At 47.0% G+C, this 27634-nt stretch overlaps 1 protein-coding gene across 10 annotated transcripts in view; it reads left to right on the top strand.

Moving 5' to 3' along the window:
• pacs2 (phosphofurin acidic cluster sorting protein 2) overlaps positions 1-27634 on the top strand; it is a 127099-nt gene that overhangs the window by 74385 nt on the left and 25080 nt on the right. For 4 of the 10 annotated variants that reach the window (XM_055862481.1, XM_055862485.1, XM_055862487.1 and 1 more), the window contains exons 3-12: positions 3693-3782; positions 5709-5834; positions 11395-11557; positions 14625-14698; positions 17465-17545; positions 18243-18302; positions 20736-20887; positions 21081-21171; positions 24327-24398; positions 25365-25498. In XM_055862481.1, the coding sequence (XP_055718456.1) occupies positions 3693-3782; positions 5709-5834; positions 11395-11557; positions 14625-14698; positions 17465-17545; positions 18243-18302; positions 20736-20887; positions 21081-21171; positions 24327-24398; positions 25365-25498 (1043 nt within the window). Of the gene's footprint in view, positions 1-3692; positions 3783-3840; positions 3918-5708; positions 5835-11394; positions 11558-14624; positions 14699-17464; positions 17546-18242; positions 18303-20735; positions 20888-21080; positions 21172-24326; positions 24399-25364; positions 25499-27634 lie in introns of those variants that run through there. The other 6 variants (XM_055862482.1, XM_055862486.1, XM_055862489.1 and 3 more) reach the window with 4 other exon arrangements.

Genomic DNA, 27634 nt, shown 5'->3' with positions numbered 1-27634 from the left:
CAGGCCAAAGAGTTCAATCTTGGTTTCATCAGACCAGAGAATCTTGTTTCTCATGGTCGGAGAGTCCTTTAGGTGCCTTTTCGCAAACTCCAAGCGGCCTGTCATGTGCTTTTTACTAAGGAGTGGCTTCTGTCTCGCCACTCTACCATAAAGGCCTGATTGGTGGAGTGCTGCAGAGATGGTTGTTCTTCTGGAAGGTTCTCCCATCTCCATAGAGAAACTCTGGAGCTCTGTCAGAGTGACCATTGGGTTCCAAACGTATTTAATTTAAGAATGATGGAGGCCACTGTGTTCTTGGGGACCTTCAATGCTGCAGACATTTTTTGGTACTCTTCCCCAGATTTGTGCTTCGACACAATCCTGTCTCGGAGCTCTACGGAGAATTCCTTCGACCTCATGGCTTGGTTTTTGCTCTGACATTCACTGTCAACTGTGGGACCTTTATATAGACAGGTGTGTGCCTTACCAAATTCATCACAGGTGGACTTCAATCAAGTTGTAGAAACATCTCAAGGATGATCAATGGAAGCAGGATGCACCTGACCTCAATTTGGAGTCTCATAGCAAAGGGTCTGAATACTTATGTCAATAAGGTATTTCTGTTTTTGAATTTTCGATACATTTGCAAACATTTCTAAAAACCTGTTGTCGCTTTGTCCTTATGAGGTATTGTGATGTCATTATGGGGTATTGTGATGTCATTATGGGGTATTGTGATGTCATTATGGGGTATTGTTATGTCATTATGGGGTATTGCGATGTCATTATGGGGTATTGTGATGTCATTATGAGGTATTGAGTGTTGATTGATGAGGATATCATTTAACTGAATCCATTTTAGAACAAGGCTGTAACGTAACAAAATGTGGAAAAAGTCCAGGGGTTCTGAAATACATTCTGAATGCGCTGTACTGTATATCCTGTATGTACACTGCACATCCTCTCAGACAAATGCTATTCAACCTGGCTCATGTTTTTTTCCCCGCGCATCATTTGCCCCCGCTTCCTCTACTGGTACCTGCTGGTTGAATATTGGAGCTTTGTAGAGCATTGCTTAATGTATAATGCAACCAGAGATAATACCGCTCAGATTTTTTTTTGAACATGACTTAAAAACGTAATCCTATGCAACATTAAGCTATTAAAACAAGTTCTGTAGCAGTGAGGTTTGTGCAGTAGGCTATAGGCCCAATACATTATCGCCGCATATTGTCTTTGCTTGAATTGCTCTGCCAATTCATTGCTGTTTGGAACCATTTAAAAAAAAAAAAAGAAGATATTAAAATATATGAGGGGGTGTAACGGCTTTCGTCGGTGGAAGAAGGAGAGGACCAAAGTGCAGCGGGATTAGTGTTCATCTTAATTTAACGATAATCAAAAACTAAACACTACAAATTACAAAACAACAAAAGTGAAAGCCGAAACAGTTCTATCTGGTGCAGACACACAAAGACTGAAGACAACCACCCACAAAACCCAACAGAAAACAGGATACCTAAATATGGTTCCCAATCAGGGATGCGACGACCCTCCCACTCTGTCTGCCGTATTCTCTCTTTGTTCTTGTCTCCTTATTAGGATGCCGGTGGGCGGAGTTGGGAGGGTCGTCAGCTACATGGGAAACACCTGGGCCTACTGTCATAGGATAAATGCACCACTACCCCATTCATGGGGAGACTCTCTCCAGGCAGACACCTTGATAGATTTGTTTGTGTTTCTTGGTGGTTTTTTGGTTGTTTGTTTTAGCATCTTTCAACACCTTGCCTTATCACATTCATGCATGCAAAACACTCACTTACACTACTGATTACACACACCATTGTATATTATACTTAGTTACTTTAGTTAATAAATATATATTTTGTTACTCCTTTTCTCCACGTTGTCTCCCTTTTGTTACGGGCTTTGAGCCGGTTCGTGACAGGGACAACGACTGACAGCTGCCTCTGATTGAGAACCATATCAGGCCAAACACAGAAAACCAAACACAGAAATAGAAAACATAGATTACCCACATAACTCACGCCCTGACCACACTAAAACAAAGAAAATACAAAAGAACTATGGTCAGAACGTGACAGGTAGGCTGTATTTTATTGTACGATCACACCGGTAGTCGATCAGTTGTTGTATTAGTGCAGGCACAGCTGAGTGAGCATACATATAAATATTTTACTGGGCTGTTGAAGCCTGCATCTGATGGTCAATCTCAGCGGTACCCGTCCACATCCCTCCGCTCTCACTTTCCTCTGCAGACACTGACCCAAAAGGGACACCGTCTTCCAGCTGATGGGCGAAACTCGACTTGGGCGAAACTCGAATTTGCCTCATGGACAAATTCATGTTGTTACTCTTATGAAAAGAGGAAGTGAAATATTTAGCGATATTAAAGAAGATCCAAGCCGCTAATACCAACGTAATTCTATAGATACACCTTCCTACTCATTCATTACTGCTGCAGTGCTGGTTGTAGTCATTCATTACTGCTGCAGTGCTTGTTGTAGTCATTCATTACTGCTGCAGTGCTGGTTGTAGTCATTCATTTACTGCTGCAGTGCTGGTTGTAGTCATTCATTACTGCTGCAGTGCTTGTTGTAGTCATTCATTACTGCTGCAGTGCTGGTTGTAGTCATTCATTACTGCTGCAGTGCTGGTTGTAGTCATTCATTACAGCTCCAGTGCTTGTTGTAGTCATTCATTACTGCTGCAGTGCTGGTTGTAGTCATTCATTACTGCTGCAGTGCTTGTTGTAGCGCTGAGTGGAAATAGGGAGAACACACATTTTGATGGTTTATTAAAGTGTTTGAATACAAAAGTGTTGACAGAGATGAGTGAGAACTTAAACATGAACTCACTCATAAAAACAGCAGCTCTTTGCCGTATTAGTTGACAGTCTCTCTTTAGTCAGGGTTTTAAACGTTTTTTTTTAAATCTCACCTTATCAACTTTGCTGTAGCTTTCTTTCACACCTACTGCAGACATGATCATCTGAGCCATCCGATTGGCCAGCGGTAGGCCTTATAGTGCACTTGATTTGCTCTCAGGGACCGCGGCGAAGGAAGGGGTTTCGTGCCTTCAGACACGTTAAATGGTTCAAAATGGGAACACTTAGCCTACTCGGCTTGCAGAGCAGAACCGGGTGCACCGACCGTCAACAGCGTGAGACGAATAAAAAAACAACAATAGGAATAGCAATAGCAATGCTTAATCATAGTTGTTTTTTGTTTTTTTAACAGAAATGTTTGGCGACTATGAATGCCTTGGAGATCGACCACGATCGCGATCGACCAGTTGGTGACTGACCACTGTTATAGAGCATTGATTATGTTGTAAAGTATTGCTAAATTTACTTTGTCAAGCATTTGCTTATTGCCGTCATGGTATCGCTGCCAAAATCATATCACTGACTTCTAAATCAATGCTCTGCAAAGAACCACACGGGGGTTGTTTACACCTGCTTTAGTTGAATGCACAGATTGCAAGTCACTGTGGATAACGGGCGTCTGCTAAACTAAATTATTTTAATCAGTCCTTCTAAGATTTTGCGATTTCTGCCATCGCAACGTCACAATTTTCCCGCGTTTTATGCGAGGGCATGCAAATGTGTCTCATCACTGCATTAAAACAGTCAAATCCTGGACTGGATAATGGAAATGAGTACTGGTCTGATGTGATGTGATTCATTTCCCTAGGGTTCCAAGAGGATCCTGAGGTCCCATGAGATAGTGCTGCCCCCTAGTGGCTCAGTGGAGACTGACCTGGCTCTCACCTTCTCACTGCAGGTAAACACTAGACAGACTGACCTGGCTCTCACCTTCTCACTGCAGGTAAACACTAGACAGACTGACCTGGCTCTCACCTTCTCACTGCAGGTAAACACTAGATAGACAGACCTGGCTCTCACCTTCTCACTGCAGGTAAACACTAGACAGACTGACCTGGCTCTCACCTTCTCACTGCTGGTAAACACTCTAGATAAACTTGTCTGTTGGCTTTTCTGCATGTTCAGTAGCAGTCAAAAGTTTGGACACACCTACTCATTCAAGGGTTTTTCTTTACTTTTACTATTTTCTACATTGTAGAATAATAGTGAAAACATCAAAACTATGAAATAAAACATATGGAATCATGTAGTAACCAAAAAAGTGTTAAACAAATCAAAAATGTTTTCATATTTTAGATTCTTCAAAGTAGCCACCCTTTACCTTGATGAAAGCTTTGCAAACTCTTGGCATTCTCTCAACCAGCTTCATGAGGTAGTCACCTGGAATGCATTTCAATTAACAGGTGTGCCCTGTTAAAAGTTCATTTGTGGAATTTATTTCCTTCTTAAGAGCCAATCAGTTGTGTTGTGACAGGGTAGGGTTGGTATACAGAAGATAGCCCTATTTGGTAAAAGACCAAGTCCATATTATGGCAAGAACAGCTCAAATAAGCAGAGAGAAACAACAGTCCATCATTACTTTAATACATGAAGGTCAGTCAATACGGAAAATGTCAAGAACTTTGAAAGTTTCTTCAAGTGCAGTCGCAAAAACCATCAAGCGCTATGATGAAACTGGCTCTCATGAGGACCGCCACAGGAAAGGAAGACCCAGAGTTACCTCTGCTGCAGAGGATACGTTAATTAGAGGTAACTGCACCTCAGTAATTGCAGCCCAAATAAATGCTTCACAGAGTTCAAGTAAAAGACACAACATCAACTGTTCAGAGGAGACACCAATAAGAAGAAGCAACTTGCTTGGGCCAAGAAACACGAGCAATGGACAATAGACCGGTGGAAATCTGTCCTTTTGGTCCAAATTTGAGATTTTTGGTTCCGTGTCTTTGTGAGACGCGGAGTAGGTGAACGGATCATCTCCGCATGAGTGGTTCCCACTGTGAAGCACGGAGGAGGTGGTGTGATGGCGTGGGGGTGCTTTGCTGGTGACACTGTCTATGATTTATTTAGAATTTAAGGCACACTTAACCAGCATGGCTACCACAGCATTCTGCAGCGATTCCATCTGGTTTGCGCTTAGTGGGACTATCATTTGTTTTTCAACAGGACAATGACCCAACACACCTCCAGGCTGTGTAAGGGCTATTTGACCAAGAAGGAAAGTGATGGAGTGCTGCAACAGATGACCTGGCATCCACAATCACCTGACCTCAACCCAATTTGAGATGGCTTGGGATGAGTTGGACTGCAGAGTGAAGGAACAGCAGCCAACAAGTGCTCAGCATATGTGGGAACTCCTTCCAGACTGTTGGAAAAGCATTCCTCGTGAAGCTGGTTGAGAGAATCCCAAGAGGTTGCAAAGCTCTCATCAAGGCAAAGGGTGGCTACTTTGAAGAATCTCAATTCTAAAAAGAAAATTGATTCAACACTTCTTTTGGTTGCTACATGTTTCCGTATGTGTTTTTTCATAGTTCTGATGTCTTCACTATTATTCTACAATGTAGAAAATAGTAAAAATAAAGAAAAACCCTTGAATAAGTAGGTGTGTCCAAACTTTTGACTGATACTGTATGTCAGAGTCAGCATGGGTTCGAATCCAGCCCACTGCCCTTTGACTCACCCTCACCCTCACCCTCACCCCTCACCCCTCACCCCTCACCCCTCACCCTCATCCTATCTTCCCTGTCATGCCAACACTGTTCTATGCTTCAAAAAAAATACCTGGCTAATTCTATTCTCTATTTTTTGTTTTTCCATCCATCCTCAGTACCCTCACTTCCTGAAGAGAGAGGGTAACAAGCTCCAGATCCTGCTGCAGAGGAGGAAGAGATACAAGAACAGGACTATCCTGGGATACAAGACCCTGGCTGTAGGAACCATCGATATGGCTGAGGTAGGAACACAATGAGACAGGACCCTGGCTGTAGGAACCATCGACATGGCTGAGGTAGGAACACAATGAGACAGGACCCTGGCTGTAGGAACACAATGAGACAGGACCCTGGCTGTAGGAACACAATGAGACAGGACCCTGGCTGTAGGAACACAATGAGACAGGACCCTGGCTGTAGGAACACAATGAGACAGGACCCTGGCTGTAGGAACCATCGATATGGCCGAGGTAGGAACACAATGAGACAGGACCCTGGCTGTAGGAACACAATGAGACAGGACCCTGGCTGTAGGAACCATCGACATGGCTGAGGTAGGAACACAATGAGACAGGACCCTGGCTGTAGGAACACAATGAGACAGGACCCTGGCTGTAGAGACCATCGACATGGCTGAGGTAGGAACACAATGAGACAGGACCCTGGCTGTAGGAACACAATGAGACAGGACCCTGGCTGTAGGAACACAATGAGACAGGACCCTGGCTGTAGGAACCATCGACATGGCTGAGGTAGGAACACAATGAGACAGGACCCTGGCTGTAGGAACCATCGACATGGCTGAGGTAGGAACACAATGAGACAGGACCCTGGCTGTAGGAACCATCGACATGGCTGAGGTAGGAACACAATGAGACAGGACCCTGGCTGTAGGAACCATCGACATGGCTGAGGTAGGAACACAATGAGACAGGACCCTGGCTGTAGGAACCATCGACATGGCTGAGGTAGGAACACAATGAGACAGGACCCTGGCTGTAGGAACCATCGACATGGCTGAGGTAGGAACACAGCCGTATTGGTAGTGCGTAGTCTCTTTGGCATCAATGTTGTTTGTTGTGTGTACTGGGGTGCATTTATGAATTAATTCTTCTCAGAAGTCTTTCTCCGTCCTCTCCTCATCCCCAGTCATCCTCTGGGGGACTGCGTCTGTGTCTGGCCTTCCCATTCCTCTGTAACTACCTCCTAACTCTCAGCTTAACGCCATCTGTCTGAACAAAACACACAGCTGCACGAAGCATTAAAATGGCCGCCGCCGGCTCTGTGTGTCTCTAACTTCAAACCATTCTAGACCATCTCTGTTTTTCACCCAGGTCCCATGGGGGGGGGGGGGGGGGGCTGAGAGTTGAACTGTTACATCAAGGAACAGAGAGACGGAGAGGGAGCGAGAGAGAGAGACACTTAATTGCCTCCACATGAGAGACGGAGAGGGAGCGAGAGAGAGAGACACTTAATTGCCTCCACATAATAGTGATAGTTACTCCGCGGGGGGGGGGAGCTGAACTACGAAGCGACCCAGAACCCCCCACCGTCAAAGAGAAAACACTCCCATTCATATTCTCTCCATCTGTATCTCTTGTATTTGGACATGTCGTATCTGCTTTGATAGTACATACTACGAGATGGAGAGTCAGGTTATATGTGCTATTATTATTACGACTAAAATAAACTCCCATTTCATTATCCTCATTGTATTGGATTTACTGAAATGATCTACCACTGTACTGCTTTGGCAATATCTACTAATTGTATTTCATGCCAATAAAGCAATTTGAGAGAGACACACACACACACACACACGCAGAGAGAGACACAGAGAGAGACACAAAAACACACAGAGAGGGAGAGAGACACAGAGAGAGACACAGAGAGAGACACAGAGAGAGAGAGAGAGACACTCTCTCTGCTCTTCTTCCTGAGGCCTTCAGTGCCCCCCCCTCTGAGTGCAAAGAACCTTGGCGTGACCCTGGACAACACCCTGTCGCTCCTGGACAACACCCTGTCGCTCCTGGTTCAACACCCTGTCGCTCCTGGTTCAACGCCCTGTCGCTCCTGGTTCAACGCCCTGTCGCTCCTGGTTCAACGCCCTGTCGCTCCTGGTTCAACGCCCTGTCGCTCCTGGTTCAACGCCCTGTCGCTCCTGGTTCAACGCCCTGTCGCTCCTGGTTCAACGCCCTGTCGCTCCTGGTTCAACACCCTGTCGCTCCTGGTTCAACACCCTGCCGCTCCTGGTTCAACACCCTGCCGCTCCTGGTTCAACACCCTGTCGCTCCTGGTTCAACACCCTGTCGCTCCTGGTTCAACACCCTGTCGCTCCTGGTTCAACACCCTGTCGCTCCTGGACAACACCCTGTCGCTCCTGGTTCAACACCCTGTCGCTCCTGGTTCAACACCCTGTCGCTCCTGGTTCAACACCCTGTCGCTCCTGGTTCAACACCCTGTCGCTCCTGGTTCAACGCCCTGTCGCTCCTGGTTCAACGCCCTGTCGCTCCTGGTTCAACGCCCTGTCGCTCCTGGTTCAACGCCCTGTCGCTCCTGGTTCAACGCCCTGTCTCTCCTGGTTCAACGCCCTGTCGCTCCTGGTTCAACGCCCTGTCGCTCCTGGTTCAACGCCCTGTCGCTCCTGGTTCAACGCCCTGTCGCTCCTGGTTCAACGCCCTGTCGCTCCTGGTTCAACGCCCTGTCGCTCCTGGTTCAACGCCCTGTCGCTCCTGGTTCAACGCCCTGTCGCTCCTGGTTCAACGCCCTGTCGCTCCTGGTTCAACGCCCTGTCGCTCCTGGTTCAACGCCCTGTCGCTCCTGGTTCAACGCCCTGTCGCTCCTGGTTCAACGCCCTGTCGCTCCTGGTTCAACGCCCTGTCGCTCCTGGTTCAACGCCCTGTCGCTCCTGGTTCAACGCCCTGTCGCTCCTGGTTCAACGCCCTGTCGCTCCTGGTTCAACGCCCTGTCGCTCCTGGTTCAACGCCCTGTCGCTCCTGGTTCAACGCCCTGTCGCTCCTGGTTCAACGCCCTGTCGCTCCTGGACGACACCCTGTCGCTCCTGGACGACACCCTGTCGCTCCTGGTTCGACACCCTGTCGCTCCTGGTTCGACACCCTGTCGCTCCTGGTTCGACACCCTGTCGCTCCTGGTTCGACACCCTGTCGCTCCTGGACGACACCCTGTCGCTCCTGCGGGTTCAGCCTCTACACCTGTGGTTCTCATCCTCTACACCAGGGGTTCTCATCCTCTACACCAGTGGTTCTCATCCTCTACACCAGTGGTTCTCATCCTCTACACCAGTGGTTCTCATCCTCTACACCAGTGGTTCTCATCCTCTACACCAGTGGTTCTCATCCTCTACACCTGTGGTTCTCATCCTCTACACCTGTGGTTCTCATCCTCTACACCTGTGGTTCTCATCCTCTACACCTGTGGTTCTCATCCTCTACACCTGTGGTTCTCATCCTCTACACCAGTGGTTCTCATCCTCTACACCTGTGGTTCTCATCCTCTACACCTGTGGTTCTCATCCTCTACACCAGTGGTTCTCATCCTCTACACCAGTGGTTCTCATCCTCTACACCAGGGGTTCTCATCCTCTACACCAGGGGTTCTCATCCTCTACACCAGTGGTTCTCATCCTCTACACCAGGGGTTCTCATCCTCTACACCTGTGGTTCTCATCCTCTACACCTGTGGTTCTCATCCTCTACACCTGTGGTTCTCATCCTCTACACCAGTGGTTCTCATCCTCTACACCAGTCCTTACTGTGCCTCCAATTGAATTTTGCTCTGTCCGGAGTATCCCTGAAGTACCCCCTCATATACATTTTACCAGGAGGCTTATAGTCTCATGAGTCTTCTCAAGTACCCCTTGTTGATAGGTCAGGTACCCCCAATGGTCCTTGTACCCCTGGTTGGGAACCACTGCTCTACAACATCTGTAGAGTACCACCTTTTCTGACACAGAAAGCAGGTTCTTAACCAGGCACTTGTCCTCTCCCGTCTGGACTACTGCACCTCTCTGTTGGCTGGGCTCCCTGCTTGTGCCATCAAACCTCTGCAACTTATACAGAACTCTGCAGCACGGCTGGTGTTCAATCTTTCCAAGTTCACTCATGTCACCCCCCCACCCGCCGGCTCCTCAGCACACTCCACTGGCTTCCAGTCAAAGCTTGCCTACGCACTACCCCCCCCCCCCCCCCCTACTTTCAGGCTATGCTCAAACCCTACTGCTCGTTTCTGCTGACGAAGAGAGACAGAGAGAGACAGGGAGGGAGAGAGAGAGACAGGGAGGGAGAGAGAGAGACAGGGAGGGAGAGAGAGGGACAGGGAGGGAGAGAGAGAGACAGGGAGGGAGAGAGAGAGACAGGGAGGGAGAGAGAGAGACAGGGAGGGAGAGAGAGAGACAGACAGGGAGGGAGAGAGAGAGACAGACAGGGAGGGAGAGAGAGAGACAGACAGGGAGGGAGAGAGAGAGACAGACAGGGAGGGAGAGAGAGAGACAGACAGGGAGGGAGAGAGAGAGACAGACAGGGAGGGAGAGAGAGAGACAGACAGGGAGGGAGAGAGAGAGACAGACAGGGAGGGAGAGAGAGAGACAGACAGGGAGGGAGAGAGAGAGACAGACAGGGAGGGAGAGAGAGAGACAGACAGGGAGGGAGAGAGAGAGACAGACAGGGAGGGAGAGAGAGAGACAGACAGGGAGGGAGAGAGAGAGACAGACAGGGAGGGAGAGAGAGAGACAGACAGGGAGGGAGGGAGGGAGAGAGAGAGACAGACAGGGAGGGAGAGAGAGAGACAGACAGGGAGGGAGAGAGAGAGACAGACAGGGAGGGAGAGAGAGAGACAGACAGGGAGGGAGAGAGAGAGACAGACAGGGAGGGAGAGAGAGAGACAGACAGGGAGGGAGAGAGAGAGACAGACAGGGAGGGAGAGAGAGAGACAGACAGGGAGGGAGAGAGAGAGACAGACAGGGAGGGAGAGAGAGAGAGAGACAGACAGGGAGGGAGAGAGAGAGACAGACAGGGAGGGAGAGAGAGAGACAGACAGGGAGGGAGAGAGAGAGACAGACAGGGAGGGAGAGAGAGAGACAGACAGGGAGGGAGAGAGAGAGACAGACAGGGAGCGAGAGAGAGAGACAGACAGGGAGCGAGAGAGAGAGACAGACAGGGAGCGAGAGAGAGAGACAGACAGGGAGCGAGAGAGAGAGACAGACAGGGAGGGAGAGAGAGAGACAGACAGGGAGGGAGAGAGAGAGACAGACAGGGAGGGAGAGAGAGAGACAGACAGGGAGGGAGAGAGAGAGACAGACAGGGAGGGAGAGAGACAGACAGGGAGGGAGAGAGACAGACAGGGAGGGAGAGAGACAGACAGGGAGGGAGAGAGACAGACAGGGAGGGAGAGAGACAGACAGGGAGGGAGAGAGACAGACAGGGAGGGAGAGAGACAGACAGGGAGGGAGAGAGACAGACAGGGAGGGAGAGAGACAGGGAGGGAGAGAGAGACAGGGAGAGAGAGAGAGAGAGAGGGAGAGAGAGAGAGAGAGAGGGAGAGAGAGAGAGGCGGTGGGAGAGAGAGGCGGTGGGAGAGAGAGGCGGTGGGAGAGAGAGGCGGTGGGAGAGAGAGACGGAGGGAGAGAGACGGAGGGAGAGAGACGGAGGGAGAGAGACGGAGGGAGAGAGACAGCGAGACGGAGGGAGAGAGAGGGAGAGAGACACAGACCGACAGACAGATTTAGAAACACATGCCAGAAAAATCTCCTTTTGGTCTTGCTCCCCCCCTCCCCCCTCCCACCAGGTGATGCAGCACCCTACGGAGGGGGGCCAGGTTCTGTCTCTGTGCAGTAACCAGAAGGAGATGCTGGGTAAAGTAGCTGAGATCTGGATCTTCTCACTGTCCAGTCAGCCGATAGACCACGAAGAGGCCGCTCTGCAGGAAGGAACCAAGATCAAATGTTCAGGTACGCTGTTACACAACATAGGGGGTTCTACTGAGGTATTCAGGTACGCTGTTACACAACATGGGGGTTCTACTGAGGTATTCAGGTACTCTGTTACACAACATGGGGGTTCTACTGAGGTATTCAGGTACGCTGTTACACAACATGGGGGTTCTACTGAGGTATTCAGGTACTCTGTTACACAACATGGGGGTTCTACTGAGGTATTCAGGTACGCTGTTACACAACATGGCGGTTCTACTGAGGTATTCAGGTACGCTGTTACACAAAGCTCTGCAGGGGGGGGGGGAGGGGGACTAGATTAAATGCACAGGTAGGCAGCTGTGACCCAATACGGTGCTTCTACCCGTGCATGGCTACTGAGGTAGGCAGCTGTGACCCAATACGGTGCTTCTACCCGGGCATGGCTACTGAGGTAGGCAGCTGTGACCCAATACGGTGCTTCTACCCGTGCATGGCTACTGAGGTAGGCAGCTGTGACCCAATACGGTGCTTCTACCCGTGCATGGCTACTGAGGTAGGCAGCTGTGACCCAATACGGTGCCTCTACCCGTGCATGGCTACTGAGGTAGGCAGCTGTGACCCAATACGGTGCTTCTACCCGTGCATGGCTACTGAGGTAGGTAGCTGTGACCCAATACGGTGCTTCTACCCAGGCATGGCTACTGAGGTAGGCAGTTGTGACCCAATACGGTGCTTCTACCCAGGCATGGCTACTGAGGTAGGCAGCTGTGACCCAATACGGTGCTTCTACCCAGGCATGGCTACTGAGGTAGGCAGCTGTGACCCAATACGGTGCTTCTACCCGTGCATGGCTACTGAGGTAGGCAGCTGTGACCCAATACGGTGCTTCTACCCGTGCATGGCTACTGAGGTAGGCAACTGTGACCCAATACGGTGCTTCTACCCAGGCATGGCTACTGAGGTAGGCAACTGTGACCCAATACGGTGCTTCTACCCAGGCATGGCTACTGAGGTAGGCAGCTGTGACCCAATACGGTGCTTCTACCCGTGCATGGCTACTGAGGTAGGCAACTGTGACCCAATACGGTGCCTCTACCCGGGCATGGCTACTGAGGTAGGCAGCTATGACCCAATACGGTGCTTCTACCCGTGCATGGCTACTGAGGTAGGCAACTGTGACCCAATACGGTGCTTCTACCCAGGCATGGCTACTGAGGTAGGCAGCTGTGACCCAATACGGTGCTTCTACCCAGGCATGGCTACTGAGGTAGGCAACTGTGACCCAATACGGTGCTTCTACCCAGGCATGGCTACTGAGGTAGGCAGCTGTGACCCAATACGGTGCTTCTACCCGGGCATGGCTACTGAGGTAGGCAACTGTGACCCAATACGGTGCTTCTACCCGTGCATGGCTACTGAGGTAGGCAACTGTGACCCAATACGGTGCTTCTACCCAGGCATGGCTACTGAGGTAGGCAACTGTGACCCAATACGGTGCTTCTACCCGGGCATGGCTACTGAGGTAGGCAACTGTGACCCAATACGGTGCTTCTACCCGGGCATGGCTACTGAGGTAGGCAGCTGTGACCCAATACGGTGCTTCTACCCAGGCATGGCTACTGAGGTAGGCAGCTGTGACCCAATACGGTGCTTCTACCCGGGCATGGCTACTGAGGTAGGCAACTGTGACCCAATACGGTGCCTCTACCCGGGCATGGCTACTGAGGTAGGCAACTGTGACCCAATACGGTGCCTCTACCCGGGCATGGCTACTGAGGTAGGCAGCTGTGACCCAATACGGTGCTTCTACCCGTGCATGGCTACTGAGGTAGGCAACTGTGACCCAATACGGTGCTTCTACCCAGGCATGGCTACTGAGGTAGGCAGCTGTGACCCAATACGGTGCTTCTACCCAGGCATGGCTACTGAGGTAGGCAGCTGTGACCCAATACGGTGCTTCTACCCGTGCATGGCTACTGAGGTAGGCAGCTGTGACCCAATACGGTGCTTCTACCCGTGCATGGCTACTGAGGTAGGCAACTGTGACCCAATACGGTGCTTCTACCCAGGCATGGCTACTGAGGTAGGCAACTGTGACCCAATACGGTGCTTCTACCCGGGCATGGCTACTGAGGTAGGCAACTGTGACCCAATACGGTGCTTCTACCCGTGCATGGCTACTGAGGTAGGCAGCTGTGACCCAATACGGTGCTTCTACCCGGGCATGGCTACTGAGGTAGGCAACTGTGACCCAATACGGTGCTTCTACCCGGGCATGGCTACTGAGGTAGGCAACTGTGACCCAATACGGTGCTTCTACCCGGGCATGGCTACTGAGGTAGGCAGCTGTGACCCAATACGGTGCTTCTACCCGGGCATGGTTACTGAGGTAGGCAACTGTGACCCAATACGGTGCCTCTACCCGGGCATGGCTACTGAGGTAGGCAGCTGTGACCCAATACGGTGCTTCTACCCGTGCATGGCTACTGAGGTAGGCAACTGTGACCCAATACGGTGCTTCTACCCAGGCATGGCTACTGAGGTAGGCAACTGTGACCCAATACGGTGCTTCTACCCGTGCATGGCTACTGAGGTAGGCTTTGACACAGTACAGCTCTCTGCTCTAGTTTGGGTTAACAGTTTGTAACACAGCATGGCTCCGTTCCATCAGAATCAGCCTTTTCTGGCAGCCTGGTAAAACGGTAGATGTAATGGTCAGATGCGTATCGACACAGTCTGAGACCATGGTTCCATCGGAATCCATTATTCGGCCAGCCGGGCAGAGCACTGAGCAGAGGGTATAAAAGAGGCTCGTAGTTAATCTTGTCAGGTACATTTTCTCTGCATAAAACAGGCGCCAATTATGATCAAATTGTATCAAAGAGCTCTTTACCAAAGTGCCATGTAGTATTCTGAACTGCATTACTGCTTGTGAAATCTGAAGACCACAATTTAAAAAAAAAAAAAAACGGATGAATGATTTAACAACCCTGGCAGCCTGTGATGTGATATTCTCCTGCTTTCAGCAGCATTAGGTTAATGTGTGTGTGTGTGGTGTGTGTGGTGTGTGGGGTGTGTGTGTGTGTGTGTGTGTGTTTTCTAGATACCTACTCGGAGGAGGAGTATGAGAGTTTCTCTTCAGAGCAGGAGGCCAGCGATGACGCTGTTCAGGGTCAGGTCAGTACAAATAAAGTCCAAGACATTGTCCTCGCTGAGGCCGAACAGACAGGAGAAACACATCAGGGGTGTGTATTCATTAGTTTTGCAACGTAACAAAACATTTAGCAACGGAAAAACCTTTTTGCAACAAAACCAAGTTTATATTAGACAAATTCAGGTAGTCCTTCCACATTTCATTATTTTTTGCTTCTGTTTGGTTCTGTTTGTTGGCTTCTGTTTGGTTCTGTTTGTTGGCTTCTGTTTGGTTCTGTTTGTTAGCTTCTGTTTGGTTCTGTTTGTTAGCTTCTGTTTGGTTCTGTTTGGTTCTGTTTGTTGGCTTCTGTTTGGTTCTGTTAGGTTCTGTTTGTTAGCTTCTGTTTGGTTCTGTTTGGTTCTGTTTGTTGGCTTCTGTTTGGTTCTGTTTGGTTCTGTTTGTTAGCTTCTGTTTGGTTCTGTTTGGTTCTGTTTGTTAGCTTCTGTTTGGTTCTGTTTGTTAGCTTCTGTTTGGTTCTGTTTGGTTCTGTTTGTTGGCTTCTGTTTGGTTCTGTTTGTTGGCTTCTGTTTGGTTCTGTTTGTTGGCTTCTGCTTGGTTCTGTTTGTTAGCTTCTGTTTGGTTCTGTTTGGTTCTGTTTGTTGGCTTCTGTTTGGTTCTGTTAGGTTCTGTTTGTTAGCTTCTGTTTGGTTCTGTTTGGTTCTGTTTGTTGGCTTCTGTTTGGTTCTGTTTGGTTCTGTTTGTTAGCTTCTGTTTGGTTCTGTTTGGTTCTGTTTGTTAGCTTCTGTTTGGTTCTGTTTGTTAGCTTCTGTTTGGTTCTGTTTGGTTCTGTTTGTTGGCTTCTGTTTGGTTCTGTTTGTTGGCTTCTGTTTGGTTCTGTTTGTTGGCTTCTGCTTGGTTCTGTTTGTTGGCTTCTGCTTGGTTCTGTTTGTTGGCTTCTGTTTGGTTCTGTTTGTTAGCTTCTGTTTGGTTCTGTTTGTTGGCTTCTGTTTGGTTCTGTTTGTTGGCTTCTGTTTGGTTCTGTTTGTTGGCTTCTGTTTGGTTCTGTTTGTTGTCTTCTGTTTGGTTCTGTTTGTTGACTTCTGTTTGGTTCTGTTTGTTGGCTTCTGTTTGGTTCTGTTTGTTGGCTTCTGTTTGGTTCTGTTTGTTGGCTTCTGCTTGGTTCTGTTTGTTGGCTTCTGTTTGGTTCCTAGTGAATACACCCCTGGAGTTGGTTGTTATACTGTACAGTCGTGGCCAAAAGTTTTGAGAATGACACAAATATAAATTTTCACCAAGTCTGCTGCCTCAGTTTGTATGATGGCAATTTGCATATACTCCAGAATGTTATGAAGAGTGATCAGATGAATTGCAATTAATTGCAAAGTCCCTCTTTGCCATGCAAATGAACTGAATCCCCAAAAAACATTTCCACTGCATTACAGCCCTGCCACAAAAGGACCAGCTGACATCATGTCAGGGATTCTCTCATTAACACAGGTGTGAGTGTTGACGAGGACAAGGCTGGAGATCACTCTGTCATGCTGATTGAGTTCGAATAACAGAATGGAAGCTTTAAAAGGAGGGTGGTGCTTGGAATTATTGTTCTTCCTCTGTCAACCATGGTTACCTGCAAGGAAACATGTGCCGTCATCATTGCTTTTTACAAAAAGGGCTTCACAGGGAAGGATATTGCTGCCAGTAAGATTGCACCTAAATCAACCATTTATCAGATCATCAAGAACTTCAAGAGGTTCAATTGTTGTGAAGAAGGCTTCGGGGTGCCCAAGAAAGTCCAGCAAGTTCCAGGACCGTCTCCTAAAGTTGATTCATCTGCTGGATCGGGGCACCATCAGTACAGAGCTTGCTCAGGAATAGCAGCAGGCAGGTGTGAGTGCATCTGCACTCACAGTGAGGCGAAAACATCAGGGACAGACTGATATTCTGCAAAAGGTACAGGGATTGGACTGCTGACTACTGGGGTAAAGTCCTTTTCTCTGATGAATCCCCTTTCCGATTGTTTGGGGCATCCGGAAAAAAGCTTGTCCGGAGAAGACAAGGTGAGTGCTACCATCAGTCCTGTGTCATGCCAACAGTAACACATCCTGAGACCATTCATGTGTGGGGTTGCTTCTCAGCCAAGGGAGTGGGCTCACTCACAATTTTGTCTAAGAACACAGCCATGAATAAAGAATGGTACCAACACATCCTCCGAGAGCAACTTCTCCCAACCATCCAGGAACAGTTTGGTGACAACAATGCCTTTTCCAGCATAATGGAGCACCTTGCCATAAGGCAAAAGTGATAACTAAGTGGCTCGGGGAACAAAACATCGATATTGTGGGTCCATGGCCAGGAAACTCCCCAGACCTTAATCCCATTGAGAACTTGTGGTCAATCCTCAAGAGGCGGGTGGACAAACAAAACCCCACAAATTCTGACAAACTCCAATCATTAATTGTGCAAGAATGTGCTGCCATCAGTCAGGATGTGGCCCAGAAGTTAATTGACAGCATGCCAGGGTGGATTGCAGAGGTCTTGAAAAAGAAGGGTCAACACTGCAAATATTGACTCTTTGCATCAACTTCATGTAATTGTCAATAAATGCCTTTGACACTTATGAAATGCTTGTAATTATACTTCAATATTCCATAGTAACATCTGACAAAAATATCTAAAGACACTGAAGCAGCAAACTTTGTGGAAATTAATATTTGTGTCATTCTCCAAACTTTTAGCCACGACTGTATATGTTTGACAACCTGCCCTGGCTGTGTTTTAACCCTGTGTACTGTTTACATGTTTATCCCCAGGACCTTGAGGATGATGAGTATGATGTGAGGAAGCCTAAGAAGCACAGGAGGTCTATCGTGAGGACTGCCTCAATTACCAGGGTAAGAGATTGGCAGTAAAGTCATCCAGACATCTTGTTGCATTCTCATTAAGCTTAGCCAAGCTGAGGCTTTATGGATATTTTTTATCTTATTGAATCTGAAATAAGATTAGATACAATGGTTTTGTTTGAGATTTTTGTTTCCTGCTAAAACCAAAAAAAAGCATTCAGTGGTAAATCACAATGTCCCAGTGTGTTTTTTTTCTGCCTAAGATGCTACCTGCTGGTCAAACGGCAGCGTTGCCATGGTTTTCATTTCAACTTTATTTAACATGGTCCCACTTCCTTCAGGGTATTTTTTTAAAGGTGCAATATTTCAGAAATATTTCTGCCATTGCCTGGTTGTGAATCATTATTTGCAATAAAAAAAAACACAAAAAACTAACTGAAGGACAGGACGCATAGAAATAGAGCACACACTGTAGAACAGATCTGCCTTCTCAGACATCCTTTCAATGAGAACGACAGATCTATAACTCACATTTCTATGTTAATTTAGTTCGGTTCGCCCCCCCAAAAAAGCGACATGTTTGTTGTTGGAAATCCTTTAGGCAACTGATTACTGTCCCGGTTGTTGTTAGCCTGGGTACCAGTCTGTGTGTGTCTGTGCTATTATTCCACGCGTAAACAGACCCAGGCTAGGTCTTTGTGATGGGTCTGTCTGTTTGATGAGCAGTTGTTTCTGTGTCCTCTTTTAGCAGCAGAACTTTAAACAGAGACTGGTGGCCCTGATCAAGAGGTTCCGAGTCTCAGACGAGGTTAGTCCAACTGTTTTACTAACCAGGGTTGGGGTCAATGAGGTAACACCTGTCCAACTGTTTTACTAACCAGGGTTGGGGTCAATGAGGTAACACCTGTCCAACTGTTTTACTAACCAGGGTTGGGGTCAATGAGGTAACACCTGTCCAACTGTTATACTAACCAGGGTTGGGGTCAATGAGGTAACACCTGTCCAACTGTTATACTAACCTGGGTTGGGGTCAATGTGGTAACACCTGTCCAATTGTTATACTAACCAGGGTTGGGGTCAATGAGGTAACACCTGTCCAATTGTTATACTAACCAGGGTTGGGGTCAATGAGGTAACACCTGTCCAATTGTTATACTAACCAGGGTTGGGGTCAATGAGGTAACACCTGTCCAACTGTTAAACTAACCAGGGTTGGGGTCAATGAGGTAACACCTGTCCAACTGTTATACTAACCAGGGTTGGGGTCAATGTGGTAACACCTGTCCAACTGTTTTACTAACCTGGGTTGGGGTCAATGACATTTCTATTCCAGTCAATTCAGAAAGTAAACCCAGTTCTAATGGTTCCTCATTGAAAAGCATTGAAGAGAATTGGAATGTCAGTGTACTTTCTTAATTGACTGGAATTTAAATGGAATTGACCCCAACCCTGATACTGATACTGTTTAAAACGAGGTAACCCAACCCTGATACTGTTTAAAACGAGGTAACCCAACCCTGATACTCTGTTTAAAACGAGGTAACCCAACCCTGATACTGTTTTAAACGAGGTAACCCAACCCTGATACTGTTTAAAACGAGGTTACCCAACCCTGATACTGTTTTAAACGAGGTAACCCAACCCTGATACTGTTTTAAACGAGGTAACCCAACCCTGATACTGTTTTAAACGAGGTAACCCAACCCTGATACTGTTTTAAACGAGGTAACCCAACCCTGATACTGTTACTGTTTAAAACGAGGTAACCCAACCCTGATACTGTTTAAAATGAGGTAACCCAACCCTGATACTGTTTAAAACGAGGTAACCCAACCCTGATACTGTTACTGTTTTAAACGAGGTAACCCAACCCTGATACTGTTTTAAACAAGGTAACCCAACCCTGATACTGTTACTGTTTTAAACGAGGTAACCCAACCCTGATACTGTTTTAAATGAGGTAACCCAACCCTGATACTGTTTTAAACGAGGTAACCCAACCCTGATACTGTTTTAAACGAGGTAACCCAACCCTGATACTGTTTTAAACGAGGTAACCCAACCCTGATACTGTTACTGTTTTAAACGAGGTAACCCAACCCTGATACTGTTACTGTTTTAAACGAGGTAACCCAACCCTGATACTGTTTTAAACGAGGTAACCCAACCCTGATACTGTTTTAAACGAGGTAACCCAACCCTGATACTGTTTTAAACGAGGTAACCCAACCCTGATACTGTTACTGTTTTAAACGAGGTAACCCAACCCTGATACTGTTTTAAACGAGGTAACCCAACCCTGATACTGTTACTGTTTTAAACGAGGTAACCCAACCCTGATACTGTTACTGTTTTAAACGAGGTAACCCAACCCCGATACGGTTTTAAATGAGGTAACCCAACCCTGATACTGTTTTAAACGAGGTAACCCAACCCTGATACTGTTACTGTTTTAAATGAGGTAACCCAACCCTGATACTGTTTTAAACGAGGTAACCCAACCCTGATACTGTTTAAATCGAGGTAACCCAACCCTGATACTGTTTAAAACGAGGTAACCCAACCCTGATACTGTTTAAAACGAGGTAACCCAACCCTGATACTCTGTTTTAAACGAGGTAACCCAACCCTGATACTGTTTTAAACGAGGTAACCCAACCCTGATACTGTTTTAAACGAGGTAACCCAACCCTGATACTCTGTTTTAAACGAGGTAACCCAACCCTGATACTGTTTTAAACGAGGTAACCCAACCCTGATACTGTTTTAAACGAGGTAACCCAACCCTGATACTCTGTTTTAAACGAGGTAACCCAACCCTGATACTGTTTTAAACGAGGTAACCCAACCCTGATACTGTTTTAAACGAGGTAACCCAACCCTGATACTCTGTTTTAAACGAGGTAACCCAACCCTGATACTGTTTTAAACGAGGTAACCCAACCCTGATACTGTTTTAAACGAGGTAACCCAACCCTGATACTGTTTTAAACGAGGTAGCATTAAGCATTTGTCATAAGTGTCATATCACTTACTTCAAACTGCTAGGGTCATTTTCATTTATTTTGCTCAGTAGATGTATGTAACTGTTAAACATCTGTTATCTTGTGTGATAACTTTCTTTCTTACTTCTTGTCTCTGTGTCTTTCTATCTGTGTGCGTTTTCCGCGTGTGTGTGTGTGTGTGTGTTCCCCTGCATGCTCCTGCTCCTGCTGTGTTCTCCTGCCAACACCGAGTCCAGGTGTTGGACTCGGAGCAGGACCCGGCTGAGCCCCCTCCAGAGGTAGAGGAGGATCTGGACCTAGAGAGTCTGGAGTTTGAGAACCCCAGTGACAGTGGACCAGAACTAGACGATGACGACAGTGTCCTCAGCACCCCGAAACCTAAACTCAAGTGAGTGGGAGGAGAGCTATCAGTGTGTGTATTTTGTGTGCCTTTGCCTCGTGTATTAAGTGATTTTTGCCCAGAGATATGGCTGTAGACTCTTGTAACACCATAGCAGTCTACACTACAGAAATATTTCAGGGTAATGAGTGACTCCAGTACTCTTTTCAGATGTATTTATTTCTGATGCTTTCTCTTTCAGGCCATATTTTGAGGGTCTCTCCCTCTCCAGTTCGCACACAGATATTGGCAGCATCCACAGCAGCCGGAGTCACAGAGAACCACCAAGTCCGGTGAGAACACTATTCCCTGGCTGAGACTGTCACCCTCCCAGGACACTATTCCCTGGCTGAGACTGTCACCCTCCCAGAACACTATTCCCTGGCTGTCACCCTCCCAGAACACTATTCCCTGACTGTCACCCTCCCAGAACACTATTCCATAATATACCCTGGATGAGACTGTCACCCTCCCAGGACATAATATACCCTGGATGAGACTGTCACCCTCCCAGGACCATAATATACCCTGGCTGAGACTGTCACCCTCCCAGGACCATAATATACCCTGGCTGAGACTGTCACCCTCCCAGGACCATAATATACCCTGGCTGAGACTGTCACCCTCCCAGGACCATAATATACCCTGGATGAGACTGTCACCCTCCCGAACACTATTCCCTGAGACTGTCACCCTCCCAGAACACTATTCCCTGAGACTGTCACCCTCCCAGAACACTATTCCCTGGCTGAGACCGTCACCCTCCCAGAACACTATTCCCTGGATGAGACTGTCACCCTCCCAGGACCATAATATACCCTGGCTGAGACTGTCACCCTCCCAGGACCACACTATGCCCTGGCTGAGACTGTCACCCTCCCAGAACACTATTCCCTGGATGAGACTGTCACCCTCCCAGGACCATAATATACCCTGGCTGAGACTGTCACCCTCCCAGCTCAGGACCACACTATTCCCTGGATGAGACTGTCACCCTCCCAGGACCATATTATACCCTGGCTGAGACTGTCACCCTCCCAGCCCAGGACCATAATATACCCTGGATGAGACTGTCACCCTCCCAGGACCATATTATACCCTGGCTGAGACTGTCACCCTCCCAGCCCAGGACCATAATATACCTTGATGAGACTGTCGTCCTCCCAGCTCAGGACCATAATATTCCCTGGATGAGACTGTCACCCTCCCAGGACCATAATATTCCCTGGATGAGACTGTCACCCTCCCAGGACCATAATATACCCTGGCTGAGACTGTCACCCTCCCAGGACCATAATATACCCTGGACGAGACTGTCGTCCTCCCAGGACCATAATATACCCTGATGAGACTGTCACCTTCCCAGGACCATAATATACCCTGGATGAGACTGTCACCCTCCCAGGACCATAATATACCCTGGCTGAGACTGTCACCCTCCCAGGACCATAATATACCCTGAATGAGACTGTCACCCTCCCAGGACCATAATATACCCTGGATGAGACTGTCACCCTCCCAGCCCAGGATCATAATATACCCTGGATGAGACTGTCACCCTCCCAGGACCATAATATACCCTGGACGAGACTGTCACCCTCCCAGGACATAATATTCCCTGGATTAGATCCATCAGACAACCTAGCTATTCTGTTCTAGCTATACTGTTAGCTATACTGCTAGCTATACTGTTGTAGCTATACTGCTAGCTATACTGTTAGCTATACTGCTAGCTATACTTTTGCAGCTATACTGTTAGCTATACTGCCAGCTATACTGCTCTAGCTATACTGCTACCTATACTGCTCTAGCTATACTGTTAGCTATACTGTTGTAGCTATACTGTTAGCTATACTGCTAGCTATACTTTTAGCTATACTGTTGTAGCTATACTGTTGTAGCTATACTGTTAGCTATAGTGTTGTAGCTATAGTGCTGTAGCTATACTGTTCTAGCTATACTGTTAGCTATACTGTTAGCTATACTGCTAGCTATACTTTTAGCTATAGTGTTGTAGCTATAGTGTTGTAGTTATAGTGCTGTAGCTATAGTGTTGTAGCTATAGTGCTGTAGCTATACTGTTAGCTATACTGCTAGCTATACTTTTAGCTATAGTGCTGTAGCTATAGTGTTGTAGCTATAGTGTTGTAGCTATAGTACTGTAGCTATAGTGCTGTAGCTATAGTGCTGTAGCTATAGTGTTGCAGCTATAGTGTAGTAGCTATAGTGCTGTAGCTATAGTGTTGTAGCTATAGTGCTGTAGCTATAGTGCTGTAGCTATAGTGTTGTAGCTATAGTGCTGTAGCTATAGTGCTATAGTGTTGCAGCTATAGTGTTGTAGCTATAGTGTTGTAGCTATAGTGCTGTAGCTATAGTGCTGTAGCTATAGTGTTGTAGCTATAGTGTTGTAGCTATAGTGCTGTAGCTATAGTGCTGTAGCTATAGTGCTGTAGCTATAGTGCTGTAGCTATAGTGCTATAGTGTTGTAGCTATACTGTTGTAGCTATAGTGCTGTAGCTATAGTGCTGTAGCTATAGTGCTGTAGCTATAGTGTTATAGTGTTGTAGCTATACTGTTGTAGCTATAGTGTTATAGTGTTGTAGCTATAGTGCTGTAGCTATAGTGTTATAGTGTTGTAGCTATACTGTTGTAGCTATAGTGATATAGTGTTGTAGCTATACTGTTGTAGCTATAGTGTTATAGTGTAGTAGCTATAGTGCTGTAGCTATAGTGTTGTAGCTATAGTGATATAGTGTTGTAGCTATAGTGCTGTAGCTATAGTACTGTAGCTATAGTGCTGTAGCTATAGTGCTGTAGCTATAGTGCTGTAGCTATAGTACTGTAGCTATAGTGCTGTAGCTATAGTGCTGTAGCTATAGTGTTGTAGCTATAGTGTTTTATCTATAGTGTTATAGTGCTGTAGCTATACTGTTGTAGCTATAGTGCTGTAGCTATAGTGCTGTAGCTATAGTGCTGTAGCTATAGTGCTGTAGCTATAGTGCTGTAGCTATAGTGCTGTAGCTATAGTGCTGTAGCTATAGTGCTGTAGCTATAGTGTTGTAGCTATAGTGTTATAGTGCTGTAGCTATAGTGCTGTAGCTATAGTGCTGTAGCTATAGTGCTGTAGCTATAGTGTTGTAGCTATAGTGTTGTAGCTATAGTGCTGTAGCTATAGTGTTGTAGTGCTGTAGCTATAGTGTTGTAGCTATAGTGTTGTAGCTATAGTGCTGTAGCTATAGTGCTGTAGCTATAGTGCTGTAGCTATAGTGCTGTAGCTATACTGTTGTAGCTATAGTGCTGTAGCTATAGTGCTGTAGCTATAGTGTTATAGTGCTGTAGCTATAGTGCTGTAGCTATAGTGTTGTAGCTATAGTGCTGTAGCTATACTGTTGTAGCTATACAACTCCCTCGCAAATTGTAATCCTCCTCTCTTCCCTTTTCCCTCCAGATGGACCCAGACAAGACTACGAACAGAGGCGACAAGTTCCAGGTGGACAATGTCTCAGATAACGCTTCTCTTGTAAGTATCCTCAACCAGCTGCCATCCATCCAGTTGATGGTAGATACAGTGGCACTATTATAACCCAGGTCACTGGGTCGTGGTCACTGTCGTTCTGATTTGAAGTTTATTTTTTATTTTTTATCTCACTCAACATTTTTATGCCAGTAAAGTACATGTCGGAGTAAAACATTTCACGACAGACCTGATGTAAACAGAACATTTCTGTCGGTAAACTTTCCAAATGTCGACAAAACAAAAAATACGCTGGACAAGGTGGGATCTTTTTGTGTCTGTGAAATTAATAATGCGATAAAATTGCGGTGGATTCTCCTTTTATGCGCAAATATTGATATATATATATATTTTACCGACATATCGAAGTAAACTTGGAGTCACTCGTTATGTTGTGATGAACTTTACAGGGTGGTGAAAAGTGTACGATGAGCTTCATGCTCATTTCCAATAAATATTGCGGGTGTTATTCTGGTGACATGAAGGATCGATGCTTGGCTGCCGTTTGAGAAATGTAAAACGATCTCAGTCTTTAGTCCACAATAATCTCAGTCTTTAGTCCACAATAATCTCATTATGTAGGCTATACCTGCGCTGTATCTACGAGCTGATAGCTAGAGCACAGGAACCAACACCAGTGTAGACACATTCGCTATATAACACAACATTCATTGTGACAAAAACCATCAGTAAAGTAGAATTTATTTATTTTTATTTACTGCAAAATGTATTTTTATGTGCACTATGTCATCATGCACTTTTATCCACACAAAAAAAAGACATTTGATGGAAACGCATCTCTAGTGGGAAAATGTGCAAATTGTTGTCATGCAGATTGTAGAATATTCACATGAAAATCTGTCACCAATTGGATGGAAACCTAACTAGTGAGAGTAACCTGTATAAATGACAAAAGAAACTAGATACTACCAACTGCCGTTGTGTCTCATCCCTGTCTTTGCACCGTCCCAGCAGGAGGAGCAACAAGAGGCAGTAACCCCCACTACAGAGTTGGAGATGGACAACATGGACACCTTCCTGGAGAAGCTGCCCCCTACTGGCAAGATGAAGAAGACCGAGTCCCTCATCATCCCTTCCAACAGGTGGTAAATACTGGCTAACACCTTGTCCAAACCCGGCTGCGCGCGTGCGCCATCGTGTGCAATTGTGCATAAATGTATTTTGCACCAAATGCGATCATGACACGCAGGTTAAAATATCAAAACAAACTCTGAATCAATGACATTAATTTGGGGACAGGTCGAAAAGCATTAAACATGTATGGTAATTTAGCTAGTTAGCGTGCACTTGCTAGCTAACGTTAATTTGTCCTATTTAGCTAGCTTGCTGTTGCTAGCTAATTTGTCCTGGGATATAAACATCGAGTTGTTATTTTACCTGAAATGCACAAGGTCCTCTACTCCGACAATTAATCCACACATAAAACGGCCAACCGAATCGTTTCTAGTCATCTCTCCTCCTTCCAGGCCTTTTCATCGTTTAAATTATATGGTGATCGCATCTAAACTTTCATTCTATTACCACGACTACTGGCAAAACAGTTTGTCTTTCTATCACCCACGTGGGTATAACCAATGAGAAGATGGCATGTGGGTACCTGCTTCTATAAACCAATGAGGAGATGGGGGAGGCAGGACTTGCAGCGCGATCTGCGTCAGAAATAGGAACGACATCTATTTTAGCCCTTGGCATCGCAGGCGCTCGTTGGCGCGCGCAAGCAGTGTGGGTGCAATAATTGAATAACATGGATTTCTAAATTTATTTTGCGACGCACGCGACGTGTTCGGTCTGGTCAGCGTGTAACTCTTTCAGTTAATCTTTCAATGATTCCTCGCATATTATCTCCTCCTTCTCAAGCGTATTGGAGTGAGACGGTCCATGGTCCCTCTCTTCAGACCTTCTTATCCAGTGTGTTTTGAGGAGGTGAGAAGACGAGGAATCGAGGAAAGATGAGAAAGAGCCTCTGATTCCCTCTCTCAAAACCTCTGCTAGATACAGCATCTTCTCACCTTCAGCTTGGTTCAGTCCACCTTGGTAGGAAAGAAAGGTGGCGACGGCATTTATTTTTCTCTCTAATCCACTCTCACCCTCTCTGGGATTATTAAAGTATGACAGGTCCACTCTCACCCTCCTCCATCCAGCCGACCGTGCTCTCTGGGATTATTAAAGTATGACAGGTCCACTCTCACCCTCTCTCCATCCAGCCGACCATGCTCTCTGGGATTATTAAAGTATGACAGGTCCACTCTCACCATCTCTCCATCCAGCCGACCATGATCTCTGGGATTATTAAAGTATGACAGGTCAACTCTCACCCTCTCTTCATCCAGCCGACCATGCTCTCTGGGATTATTAAAGTATGACAGGTCCACACTCACCATCTCTCCATCCAGCCGACCGTGATCTCTGGGATTATTAAAGTATGACGGGTTCACTCTCACCCTCTCTCCATCCAGCCGACCATGCTCTCTGGGATTATTAAAGTATGACAGGTCCACACTCACCATCTCTCCATCCAGCCGACCTTGCTCTCTGGGATTATTAAAGTATGACAGGTCCACACTCACCATCTCTCCATCCAGCCGACCTTGCTCTCTGGGATTATTAAAGTATGACAGGTCCACACTCACCATCTCTCCATCCAGCCGACCTTGCTCTCTGGGATTATTAAAGTATGACAGGTCCACACTCACCATCTCTCCATCCAGCCGACCGTCATCTCTGGGATTATTAAAGTATGACAGGTCCACTCTCACCCTCTCTCCATCCAGCCGACCATGCTCTCTGGGATTATTAAAGTATGAAAGGTCCACACTCACCATCTCTCCATCCAGCCGACCATACTCTCTGGGATTATTAAAGTATGACAGGTCCACACTCACCATCTCTCCATCCAGCCGACCTTGCTCTCTGGGATTATTAAAGTATGACGGGTCCACTCTCACCCTCTCTCCATCCAGCCGACCGTGCTCTCTGGGATTATTAAAGTATGACAGGTCCACACTCACCATCTCTCCATCCAGCCGACCTTGCTCTCTGGGATTATTAAAGTATGACAGGTCCACACTCACCATCTCTCCATCCAGCCGACCGTGCTCTCTGGGATTATTAAAGTATGACAGGTCCACTCTCACCCTCTCTCCATCCAGCCGACCATGCTCTCTGGGATTATTAAAGTATGACAGGTCCACTCTCACCCTCTCTCCATCCAGCCGACCATG

This window comes from Salvelinus fontinalis, chromosome 15 (assembly GCF_029448725.1).
Source record: "Salvelinus fontinalis isolate EN_2023a chromosome 15, ASM2944872v1, whole genome shotgun sequence".
Classification (NCBI taxonomy): Eukaryota; Metazoa; Chordata; class Actinopteri; order Salmoniformes; family Salmonidae; genus Salvelinus; species Salvelinus fontinalis.
This window is presented reverse-complemented; position numbering and strand designations above follow the sequence as displayed.